At 36.4% G+C, this 13,611-nt stretch overlaps 1 protein-coding gene across 2 annotated transcripts; it reads left to right on the top strand.

Annotated features, from left to right (window-relative positions):
- Positions 1-5,444: 5,444 nt before the first annotated feature.
- Positions 5,445-13,354, top strand: ponzr1 (plac8 onzin related protein 1). 2 transcript variants are annotated; one of them, XM_077227669.1, is made up of 4 exons: positions 5,445-5,521; positions 6,352-6,453; positions 6,825-6,970; positions 12,809-13,354. In XM_077227669.1, exons 2-4 carry the CDS (start codon positions 6,357-6,359, stop codon positions 12,941-12,943), a joined length of 378 nt encoding a protein of 125 aa, XP_077083784.1. In that variant the 5' UTR covers positions 5,445-5,521; positions 6,352-6,356; the 3' UTR covers positions 12,944-13,354. The 2 variants fall into 2 exon arrangements, with proteins under 2 accessions (XP_077083784.1, XP_077083785.1); XM_077227670.1 differs by having other exon boundaries at positions 5,451-5,521; positions 6,355-6,453.
- The last annotated feature ends 257 nt before the right edge of the window (positions 13,355-13,611 follow it).

Here is a 13,611-nt window from a genome sequence, read left to right as displayed (position 1 = left end):
CACAGCGCGCTGATCCCGGGAAATTGCCAGAACACCTTCTGTGTGAACGCAAACACGACCCGGGATTGATGCCGGGATTGATCCCGGCTTGGGGAACTAGTAACATTGCCGGGATCAGTCCCGGAACGCGCGCTGTGTGAACAAAAGCCGTAATTAATGCCGTGTCGTAATGATCATCACGCTGAAGTGAAGTGAAAGCAGGCTAGTGAAACGGTACGTAATGCACTAGTTTATGATCGAATCAGAGAAAAAAATGCACAAGCGTGGTTTCTCCAGAGAGAAGTCGCAGCTCGTAAGCAAACTATAGACGCTGGTGAGACATTACATGTCACATGATCGATGTCACGTGTCTTTACGGGATTTTTACGGATTGTGTCTCTCTGATTCCGGAAAATCACTGACAGTGTGAATTAACCAAAATCAAACGAACCCGGGTCCAATCCCGGGTCGCTTTATCCGTGTATTTTCCGGAATCTCTGTGTTAAAGGAGCTAGTGGCGAGGAACCAAATCTCCATCAGAAAAAAGCCCCCGGGATGGAGGCTCAAGCCCCTGCCCCATTTTGCCCCTCTCTGATAATTGTAAATAATAAAAATAATAATAATTATTATTATTATAAATAGTATAATAGATAACAATACACTTATACACTATTGCCACTTACAATAATAATACAAAAAAATATTATATAAAAAAAGAATTTGGCGGAGATGACGTGGTAGGCGGAGTTTCCTCTGCAGCACCTCGTACGCAGCAGTTCCTGTCTATGAGCACTACGCCGCGAGTCTTCAAACTACATGAGCAGCGGGGAAAGTTACATTTATCCTACCATGCTACTGTGAAAGATGCGGCAGCATGCGAGTTATGATTAACTAAAATAAAAGTTCAACTCGATTTCAGCCGCATTCTGAGTCTGACAATGTCATTCGTTTTTATCCAAGGCAAGTGTTATTAGCTTGGGGGAATACATCTAGTGAAATTAAATGTCCATATTCAACTCTAAATTGTAAAGAATTTATAACTAACCATGAGCAACATGTGTTACTGTATTTGTTAATCTTAGTTAATAATAATGCACCTGTTAATAGTTTGTTCGTGTTATTTCACAGTCAGTGCATTAACTAATGTTAACAAATACTCCTTTTGATTTTATTAATGTTTTAGTAAATGCTGAAATTAATATTAACTAAGATTAATAAATGCTGTAGAAGTGCAGTTCATTATTAGTTCATGTTAACAAATATAACTAATGAAACCTTATTGTAAAGTACTAATTTCATGATACATACATACAATTTACAACATCAAAAAAACTAAACATGAATTCCTCATAATTACCTTCTTGATTCTCACTGTTTTGTTTTGTTTTGTGAGGTAAATAATATTTAATAATATTATAATAATTTCCCTATTTCTGTTTGATGTGTTATGCATTCTAAGTATCAACATCTGTTCATAGAATGCCAAGGAAATATAGGATAGGATAAAAACAAACAAAGAAGAAACTCTTCTTTTTGTGTGTGTGTGTGTGTGTGTGTGTGTGTGTGTGTGTGTGTGTGTGTGTGTGTGTGTGTGTGTGTGTGTGTGTGTGTGTGTGTGTGTGCCCCTGAGGAGGTCTGTACACGCCACTGAGACTGGTAGGCTACTCATTACGTTAAGAGTTAATGTTACGTACAGTGTTTATCCAGCTTTACGCCTGGGTGGTATTGACTTTTTAGATCGGAAATGCAACGACAGACATATTCGCACAATTTTCCAAATGAAGAGAAAGATTACCTCAAGGAATAAATTCTGCTGAGGATCCCTTGTAACAAACGTAAATTGGAGAAAGGCCTGGCTTTGCCTAATGCAGTGCAAATACAACTTTGCAAAAAGACTGTTAATGGAATAAGTGTGTCAGTAAATGAAATTTCATTGGCACAACAAATGTTAGTAAAAAAATTCTTAAAGTTTGTAATATGGAAAATACTGATGGCGTATAAAATGAATTAATAATTAATAAATATTTCTAAAGCAATTTGAGTCTTGTGTGATTGACCTAGTGAAATTGTTGAGAAAATATAATAATTTAAGTTGAGAAAACATAATTTTACCAATTGAAGTAATTTTTTTAAGTTGATCCAACTGCAGGAAAAATTAATACATTTAAGTTGGAATGCAGTGAAATTAAGTCAGACTAATGTAAATAATAGGATTGAAAAAACTCAAATAATATAAGTGTGATTGACCTAGTAAAATTAAGTTGATAAAATGTAATAATTTAAGTTGAGAAAACTTAATTGTTTTTAGGTTGATCCAACTGTTCACTTTTTACAGTATTGTGTATCCAACAAAGTTAAGGAAATTCATTGTAAAATTATTCATAAAATCTATCCTGTTAACTCATCCTTCTTTAAATATGGTGATATTGATGAAACTTGCTCTTTTTGTGGTTTTGTTGAAGAAAGAGCCGCCAATCTATTTTGTGACTGTAATGTAGCCAATAGATTTTGGGCTGAATTAAGTTCTTTTGTTTTTAGCCCAACAAATGTGACCCACACCTTCATTCTCAAAGAGATTATCTTTTATTATGAAAACCCAAAGCTGCAGTGCCTTGAATATAGGCTATTGTTAATTTATTTATCTTGTATGCGAAATTCTTCATCCACAAGCAAAAACGGTGTTAATGTTACGTTAATGTTTACTTGATCCAGGATACATTGTTCGGGTTTTTTCACGGTAGCAGTATATCCATTGTTATTGTGTCATTTTGTATAGTTGGAGTTGACTGTATTTTCTAAACACCCCGTTTGATAAATATTCATGATCTCTCACAGTCTCACCCAACAACATGCCAGTCTCAACTTTATAATTGCAATCCCTCCCGTTCACCACCAGAGGTCCTTCTTCTCACAGTTTTGATTAGTCCTGTCTTGTTCCTGTCTTTAGTATGGACCCTTTTTCACGGACTGTGATGACGCGTTTTGGTTTTAGTGGTCATGAGCATCGTAATTCCTGCAACGTTTTTTTTATAATTTCATTTTTTAAATGTATGTGCATTTATAACATTATATTTTGCATTATATTACATTTGCATTAAATTACAAAGAACTTTGGTTTTGTGACTAGTGAGGATCTTTATACAGCGGATGTGGGAGTGTCGGTCAAATTAACCGTTACCAATCTCTTTATTTTTTGTCCCCTTTTGAAAGTTGTGAAAACACTATTGTGGAGTTTTTCTTTTGCTACATATGAGCAAATGGTAACACAAAAAATATATTTATGTATTTTCTCATTCACCATGAAGACTTCCGCTTCTGACAAACACGGAAATGTAAGGGTCTATAACAACATTCCAATGTAGGCTACTGGATACTGTATTCATCCTGTACATCCTACGAAGATCCCCCTGTAGTAGGCAATATATTGTCAATTTCCCGTTCACATTTGCAAGCTGGCGTTCTCGTCACTTTTATTAATTTAACAGATGCTTTTTTTCTCATGCACCTGCTTTTGGTCTTGTCTGGATTTGTCTATGGATTTGTCATTTTTGCCTGTATGCTTATTTGTTATTGCTTGTATTTTTTAGGTGGAAAAATCCCTCCAACATACTACACACACACACACACACACACACACACACACACACACACACACACACACACACTCACACACACACGTGGTGGTAATAGTTCTGCAACAGGGGCCACAGTGGTCTTGGTTTAAAACACCACAAAGTCTGTGTGTGGAGAAGAATAGAGCAAGAGGAAATTATATTTTTGGTGGCCCTTCTCATGAAAGAGAATAAAAGCAACTGCTCCCATTTATCTCGGTATCACTCGTTTGTTTTTATTGTCCCACTGCTGATGAAAGGTGTCAGGTGTAGTAGCTATATAAGCCTAAGCACATAATCAGAGAGAATAATGAGTGAACCAGAGGAACGTTGCATGGTCTTCTAGTGGTTTTAATGTATTTTGTAGGTGTGACTTATTGTTTTTAATATGAAGTTTTGACTGTGATTGATGTGATGTGATTTTTACTTGCACTAGGCTATCACTAGGCTACACCCATCAAATGAAATATATATATATATAAATAACATAAGTTATTTCAATTTTTGGCCTTTTGTATTGTACACAGAGGACGAGCAATCAACTGGACAGAGAGAAGATTTGGATTGGAATCATGTGGGCTAAACCTTTTCCCTCATGTTTGATCACTAGTCCGCCTCGCCTTTGATGTTTAGCCCTTCCTTCCTTCTCTGATTTTCTGAGACTTGTGATAGTTGATTATTTAATCTAATCTATTTTAGTAAAACCACGAGGTGAGTGAAGCTCGCGCTGCTGTGTGACGCAGGCGACACGATTTATACAGAGATTTCCTTCAGTCAGTCAGTCAGTCAGTCAAATTTTCCTGAAAAGTATGACAAACGCAAACTGTAAATATCAATATTACACATTTATTGGATTCATTTCAGTAATAAAATATGGTCACCTCAATTTTGCAATATTTTGCTGAGAACAACATCTCCGTCCGAAAATTTAGTCCTGGTGTAGCCAGTCCTACACGACACAACCCGAGCGGGATTTTAAGGTTTCTGGCGTGGGGCAAGCTAACAGGGACGCTAAAGGTCACAGCCGCTAGCATATCACTTAAGGCCAGTGGTGTGAGGTTTACATGTAGGCCTACAGCTTTTACTGGCTAGTTACATTCATACCCATCCGTGTCACAACACCAAACAGGTTCCTTGTTAGCGCACCTGCCTCCTCCGGTTACACTCCCTATTCCTACCCACTCCTAGACCAATCCCTACCCATAAGATATCCCTAGAATCAGAGGGAAATGAAATGTGAATAACACTTATGTAGAAACCCTGGTTTTTAGCCTAAACTTCACATAAACACCAAACTTGTGGCTCAAATCTGATTTGTTGATTGGAGTTTCTTTGTTCTGTTGAACACATAAAAAAAGATATTTTGAAGAATGTTGGTAACCAAACCGTTGCTGGTACTCATTAACTTCCATATATGAAAAATATATATATATATAAATATACTATAAAAAAATATGGAAGTCAGTGGGGACCAGACATGGTTTGGTTACCAACATTCTAAACGGTCATTCATCTTTTTTTGTGTGTGTGTTCAACAGAACAAAGAAACTCATACAGGTTTAGAACATGTTGAGTGTGAGTAAATGATGACAGAATTTAAATTTTTGGGTGAACTATCCCTTTAAGAACATGTTGTACAATGTAGGCAACATGGTGAAATCACAAATAAAATAATTTTAAACAAACTGTTCATCATAACTATCATCATAAGCTGTGTAACAGTGTTGATATATTAAATGCCTCGAGCGAAATCTCATTCCACAGAATTACTACCTAACAGAAATGTATTACAATCGATAGCCTAACGTTACGCCTTTCTGTGGTAAGCAGAAAACGATCATCACTCAGTGTTGCTCTCATTTGGTTAACTGCCCTTAGGTTTCATTTTCCTGAAGACCCCCAGCGCTACACTTCTCCAGACTGAAAGCAAGGTAGATGGCACTTTTTTGTTACTAATATATCGAATGTTTAATGCTATTTTAGATTTTTTTTCTTCAACAATTAAACGTGTTTATCGAATAACTCCGCAATAAGAGTTTGTTTCTTCAAATGATCGCGTGCTAAATGCGGAATGAGATCTTCTATTTCATGCTCACATGTTGCTTAATCAGAAAACTTTACTTTCACAACGAGCTCACAATCTAAAAGCTGATCTCATTATAGCCAGCTTCTAAAACGAGAATATATCCTATTCATTTTCAGATCATGCTCACATGTTGTTTATTCAAAAAACTTTACCTTCACAATAAGCACACAATCTAAAAACTGATCTCATTATAACCAGCTTGTAAAATGAGAATATATCCTATACATTTTCAGAAAGTTCTGTATTTTATCGGTCAGATTCTCAACTTAGCTTTTCTTTCCATTCATGGAAAAGGAACGGTTAATAAGTTCACTTTCACCTGCAAATCATTAAAACTTTTAAGGGAGTTTATAACTGACTCAGTTTAACAGGAAACACGGACTTTGAAAGAAATAAGTGTAATGAGAGACCACCACCCTCTTTTTTTTTTTTTTTAGCAAAAAGCTGTCTCTGTACTTTAAACATGAATAGTGAATTCAGGATATTGGACACTTTTTTTTTGGAAACCGTGTCCCAATCAATCTGAATTCACCCTATAGTTTAATTTTCTAGAGAATAAAGTGTAACACATTTCTAGGGAAGAAAGCGTGACACATTACAATCTTTTTACCACGTTCATGTACCACGTTATCGTTATCCTTATCTATCTCTCTATCACCTTCCATTCTTTCATAGCAGTCATGGCACATGCAACTACTACGGTTGTGACAACCCAGCATGTCTCCTCTGGGACCTGGACTACAGGCGTCTGTGACTGCTGTTCCGATATGAGCACTTGTAAGTCAACTACTGAACCATGAACTCTCAGTTCCCTTTTCCCATCAGCTTGTTTGTATGTGCAATTCAATCTGATACTGTTTTGATGTTGCATAATAATGTCCGGAAAATCAGGCCTTGCTCCCACAAAGCACTAATTAAAAAAAGATGGAACAGTCTTAATGTAGGCCTACTTTATGAGATTATGTAGTTGACTTTAGTGCAAAGTTTTCTTCTCAATCACTGCATTTGTGGTTTCTGTTCTTGTTTATAGTGGCAAAAATGCAGCGCTACCTTTTCAACCTCAGCTTCGGATAGAGATGTGGATTGTAACTAGTGCTTTAGTGCATGCCCAGCTCTAAAATCAACCCGTTTGTGTGTGTGTGTTTCAGGTTGCTGTGCCCTGTGGTGTTTCCCATGTATGCAGTGTCAGACGGTCTCCCAGTTTGGTTGGTGTTTCTGCATGCCATTGCTGGATTGCTGCATGGTTGTGTCCTGCTGTCTCCGCCAGAAGATGAGAGACCAGTACGGTATCCATGTGAGTTCACACAAACACACACACAGGCGCACACATGTGCGGCAGATGATCTCTAGAGGAAAGTCTATTAGGATGTTGCTAAAGCTTTCACAGAAGAGATGAGAAGATTTGTTAACCGCTTACAGCTTCCTGTTTGTTTGTCTGGTGAGTGCACTCACAGTCTGTGATACAAATAGTAAAAATAGCTGTGTATTCTGAGGAAGTAATTGTTTCTGCTATCAACATTGAAACCAAATATACTTTTGCTATATTGCTAAGTGGGGTGAACTCAAAAACAAAGAAGAGCTGGTTTAAAATGCAGTGAGTTTAATGATCAAATAAACATAACAAATCCAACACAGAGAACCAGGGGGGTATTCCAGAAAGCAAGGTTATCTTACCGTCAAACATACCCTGAACTCTTGGTTGATTAACTCAAACCTTGCTAACTCGAGCTATGCTGGTTCCAAAAACACGTCCGGGAGTAAGTTCAATCAACTCAGAGTATGTTAACGGTTAACACACCAGACATTCTCAACAGAGCAGCGAATCGTCGAGTCACCATGGAAACAGGCGCTAAGAAAAAGCCCGCCATGCTACTTCTATCTTCTTCTTTTGTTAAATGCTGATTTACATACTTATTGCATATCACCACCAATTTTGTTGGTTGAGTAATTTTTACAATATTTTTTCAGTCATTTAGTTTAATAATCTTTAATCACAGTGAATAAGAATGATATCGTTGTATGATGCTAATTATATAATAAAAAGAAAGACTGATTAGACTAAATAACAGTTTGTGCTTGCAAAGATAACATGTGTGTAAATGTTTTTTTTATGTTTAGTCATTTTACTTCCACGTTGCTTGAAAGGTAAGATATATCATAGATTTTTGTAAATTATCGAAATACTTTATAGCGTAGAAAATGTCCTGTTGCAAAAAAAATGAACGCAGATAAACGATGTGTGAGATGATTATATATATACATATATATATATGTATTCAAATAAAATAAACATTACCTTGTTTTGATAATTCTTTATTTATCGATATAACTATATATATAATATTATGTGCAATCTGTCACGCCCACTAGAGCCTGAACTAAATAGAAAAGACTAAATAACAGTTTGTGCTTGCAAAGATAACATGGCTGTAAAAGTTTAATTTTTATGTTTAGTCATTTTGCTTCCACATTGCTTGAAAGGTAAGATATATCTTTCTTTTTTTCTTTTTTTTAATTGAGCTGCTTCGGATCAGGTTATGTTCAGAGAGTAAGTTGCTATGGCTATTTACCCTGAAAGTTACCTCCGTTTTTTTGGAACTGAAAGTCGATGTAATCCGCTTTCTTACCCTTAAACGTACGTATGTCACGTAGACTGCTTTCTGGAATAACCCCTTTGGGAACAGAATGAGTGCACCGAAACATAACATCCATATAACAAGGCTAACAAGATAACAAGGGAGAGTGGTTAATCGACATGGAAACACATTTACTCACCCTCACGTTGTTCCGTGTATGGTGTTTATGACGTGTATAATTAATTAGTTAGTAATTAATTACTAGCTACTTATTACATTTTCAATATTGTTAAATTGAAAACTGTAATAATTACTCTATAATCCCATATAAACCTCAACCAGTTAAACAATAGAAGGATAGATACAATACAATACATGATTCTGCTTGCTTAATTCTTTCAAATGGATTATATAAAATTGCGTAAATTATTCTTGAACTGAACAAAGTATTTAAAGGGTGAAGGTTACATTAAAAACATACATTTTAGCATTATTATTCTTTAAATTTCTATGTAAAATCCATTTGTTTTATATAGAAATGTTCTATTTGAAGTATTTAATGCAGTTACATCAGAAGTAACTAATTCATCTAAAAGTAAAGTTTAATAATGTTAAAATGTATGTTTTTGTTCAGTTCAAAATTAATTCTTGCAATTTTATGTTATAGAGTTGAATACTGTTCAGCAGATTGTAATCTGTGAAACGCAAGGAAAAACAAGATAATTTAAAGAAATTTTTTGTTAATTTAATGTGAATGGAGAACAACCTTGGTCCAAAACTTTCATGAACATTTTTCATAATATAATAAACACTTCTTTTTTGTTTCGTGTAAAAAGAAAGTCATACAGATTTGGGACAACATGTCAAGGACCATTTTCATATTTTATTCCAATTGCTACAGTGTTCAGCAATAGGTCTGCTTGTAATTTTCGTTTCCTCAATTGTCTGATGCAGTTTACCACTTTCGGTTGTAATAGAGAACTGAGGAACAGATGTTAATGAAGTGTGTAAATACAATAAACCCACTTAAGTATCGCGTCTCTGTCAGAGGCACCATAAACCTTTATTAATGATTGACTATATCAAACCATATGAAACCATACCTCCATCAGGAAAAGCAGATCCATCTGAACTTTGACTTACTTCACAATACATATATAGCTATGTTGAGTGTGTAGCTTCTTGTGAATCCTATATTTGTGTATCGAAATAACTGGTCATTGAACAGATCTTATCCAAAAATAATGCATACATCTCTTGATGGAAATGATATCACAACATTTATTTCCATCAAGAGGCGCATCAATTTGTTGTCGAGATCTTGTATTGACAATGCAAGAGTCCAGCACTCTGTAAAGTCTCCTCCAGCACATCCCAAAGACTTTCACTGAGTTTAAGGTCTGGACTCAGAGGAGCCAAGTCATGTGTGAAAATGATTATATGTATGATAATGAAACTTTATTTCACAATTTGAGCCTGATTTTGACATTGTCATACTGGAATATGGCCATGATGAGTCTTCCTTCATAGTGGTTTAAGAAATGAAAAGCTACACACTTCATCAATTAGAGTTAGAAGAACTGTTGCCAAACATATAACATGCTAGAAACATAATAATCACAGCAATAATGATCCAATTATAAACTCTTAAGCATTTGCCTATTTAAATCCAAACAGCGACTTTTTTTTGGCCGGGTAGAGTATAATATATGCCTAGAGCACCTTTAAAAAGCTTTAACTAAAAATAGGGGGGAAAAAAACTGCCTCTGCAATGCCAATTGGATAGACCGAATCCCGTAGGAAGGACGGCAAAAACATCTTTCCGATCGACAAATGCCTTGATCGCGGTTCTCTGTTCCTCTTTTAAAATGAATGCACTTTCTACATCTTCTATAACAGACGCGATGGCTGAATCTACACATAAATTCTCCAGCGCCAGCCATTCTTTGTTCTAAACGAATTCAACCCAAGCGCTCTTTGGTGACGTGGATGGTTACGTTACCGTTGCTCATCTGTCAATCATCGTATAAAGCCCGCCCTGACAATTTGATTGGTCCGAACAATTTTTGTTCGGGCATAATAACTCCTGAACAGATCGAGTCCAGACCGAACTTCCCGACCTAAAAATGTTGTGGGCGGGGTTCGGGCTGGCATCCAGGCTAGTATTTTCCATCATAATGATGGAAATATAAATTTTTCTTCATGCACTAATCTGCAGACTCCTATGCAGTTGCACTTGTGGACACACATTATGGGGGAGGAGAGAGTGAGCAAGAGGGAGATTTGAAGAAATGACTGTAGAAAGAGAAATGGCAGAGAGACATTACAAAAGAGGAAAGCTCAGAGAAATAGCCCTGGAAAAGAGGGATTATGACTAGTGTTGCACCGATACCGATACCAGTTCTTGGGTGTCGGTCGGATACTCTGCTCATGTTCTCGTACTCGTACCCGATGCAACCTCACCCGATACCACTTTAAGGTGCCGTTCACATATCGCGTCTAAAAACGCATCTAGAGTGCGCCCGCACCGTTTCCGTAAAATGTTTCTCCTTCTTTCCACAAGCGCTTGCGCTCCCGTGGCGTCTGTCGTTGCTATGCAACCATGAACATAGGCGCGCCTGGAAAAACGAGCGCGCCAAACCGCATGCGGAGACATTTGGAGATATTTTCAAATAACCGATGATGATAAAAGTAGAGCAGACTGCAAACTATACTCTGCTAAATTGTCAAGAGGTGTGGAAAATAGCTCCTTTAACACAAGCAATTTGATTATACAAGTTGTATAGGCCTATTTACTTTGTTACAGTCAGAGAGTGAAATACATCTGGTGAAAATAAAACATTGTTAGAAGAACTGTAATGGTATTATTAAGTACTCATATTGGTACTTGGTATCGACAATTACCCAAATGTAAGTACTTGTACTTGGTATGAAAAAAAGTGGTATCGGTGCATCCCTAGTTATGACTTAAGGACCTGCGTTAATTAAAAAAGTTAGAAAAGCTTTCCAGCGTTAGAGAGACCTGTCCGGCGGACGCTGAAGTTGAGTTTCTGCTCCATTTGTAACGCCATATTTGCTTTATTTTTCAAAAAACTTTATTTTGCTTCGCTTGAATCGCTTCAGCTATGATAAAGAGACATCCACTCTTACATTGAGTGTATATTTTGGGTGCAGAACAATGAAGGGAGGGCTGTGTGTTTGTTTGGAAAGGTTTCAAATGTCAACAGTGTTTTTCAAAACTCATTTACTGCACTTTTCGGCAGCAATGGAGGCAAAACAGATCAGAGAGAAATTTCAAAATGGATGATTAAAAAAACAAAAGGAATGAAAGAAAGAAAAATACTGTGTGGGAGAGTTTTAGTTAGTAGTTAACCAGGACCTATTAAGTGCTGGTTTGTGATGTGTAACAGCTTTGAAGTGTTGTATATGACAATAAACCAATAAAGCCTTTGGGGCTTTCCAAATACTCACACTTGTGGTCTTTGCACTTGACACTTTGTCTACTTCCATGACGTATTTCCTGTGTTTGGCCCACGTGTAGGCATAAAAGGTGATTGATCACCTAATTGATTCGGATTCTAATTTTGATTACATTGAAACATTTGCAGTGTTGCCGAAATGCAATTGATTTTCAATACTTTGCATTTTAAAATACATTTTTAAATGTCTGGTCAGTTGTCCCTATGTAACAGAAGACACATTTTTATGTAAAAAGCATAAAAATAATTTAAAAAGCAGCCTACTCATCTTTGTACCAATAAAAAGACACTTTAACAATTTGTTTTGCTACCAAATTAAATATAATACCTACATATACATATAATATCTCGCGATTTCGGAGCATGCGATTTCCCGAACCTAATGGCATGATGGGATACGCTTCGCCTTGAATAACCCTCCGATGCGGTATTCAAGATATAGTGTGCGTTCAGGGCACTGCACTTTGACATTTATTAGACATGGGACAGTCTTGCGCAATTACTTCCTATTGGGTGCACGCGCTCTCAAGTGGCCAAGACTGCAAGTGTGTATTTGGAAAGGCCCTTTATCCTGCTTTTGCTTAGACAAGTGACTTTTCAATTTAAGAAGAAGAAAGTAAAGTCTCTGTTTGAGCTATTAAGGAAATGCAATTTTGCCAAAGAAGAATTTATACTTAAAATAAATGTTCATTTAATATCAGCCTTCTTCAGGGTAATATGAAACCATATCACTCTTAACACTGAGAATTAGAATAACTGTAATGTGACGATTGGGTGCGGATATCTAAATCGGAGAAATTTATAGGTTCGGGTGGATGATTTATTTTTAACAGCAGATTCGGGTGACGTTAGAGCTGATCCACGCATCTCTACTCTGTAGAATGATTCCCTGCGTCCGACTCTCAATTCGTGTTCAATGTCTGGGACTATTGTACTATTGGCTGAAATGGGACACTCCCATATATGCTCCACCCTAATTTTCCGTTTCAATAGAAAATACAACAGTTTGTCGAGCCAATGAGGATTTCACAATGATGAATTCATTTGTATTATTGTAACTCTTTGTTTCTTCCTCAGGGTTCGTGCTGCGATGACTTTTGCACACTTTGCTTCTGTTATCCTTGTGCCTGGTGTCAGATGTCTCGAGAAATCAAGACTCGTGCTCGTTCTGGAACTAGCACTGTGGTCACCCAACAGATTATGCATAGTTAGAGATCAGTTTTGCTGTGAGTTCTGGTAGTATGGGCAAAAATTCATACAGGAGTCGAATACCGGTGCCCTCTACCTAGTGTTGAGATGTAAAGGGCAAAGTCTTTAATTATTGTATGCATGACTGCCTCTTTTATAAGTTGTCTTAACATGTTCCACAACTCTTATATTCTGTGACTTTTCTTTTAAGAAGAGAGTTCTTTTAATACTGTTCTGTAGATTACAAACTGCAATACATAGACACAGCATAGACATAGAGATTATGTACTGCAATTTTATAATAAAAACAAGATATCTTTAAAAAAGCATTCTTACTGCATTAATAAATTGTTGTACAAATCCGTTTATTCTTTTAGTTTGCAATCAGTTTATTTTGTATTAGTTCTTTTCAGGAATAAAATGGTGAAGTAAAAACCTGTTCTGGCATGTTTATATTTGTGTGCATTTGCTTACTGATATTACTGATACAAAAAAGATGATGCTTACAGGGTGAAGTGTGGATTCCCTCCCCTACACACACAACAACTTTTGTTGTGACACCATCTATATGTTTACATTCCTACAAAACATATTCAAAGTTATCATATTCCTTTGCGGAAGTGCTATTTCCACATACAGATGGTGTTCACAAAATGCAAATAATAAAAAATTTGCATATGGTAATTCAAAAA

Source organism: Siphateles boraxobius, unplaced genomic scaffold, assembly GCF_051911475.1.
Source record: "Siphateles boraxobius isolate OS27281-9 unplaced genomic scaffold, OSU_SipBor_1 130, whole genome shotgun sequence".
NCBI lineage: Eukaryota > Metazoa > Chordata > Actinopteri > Cypriniformes > Leuciscidae > Siphateles > Siphateles boraxobius.
This window is presented reverse-complemented; position numbering and strand designations above follow the sequence as displayed.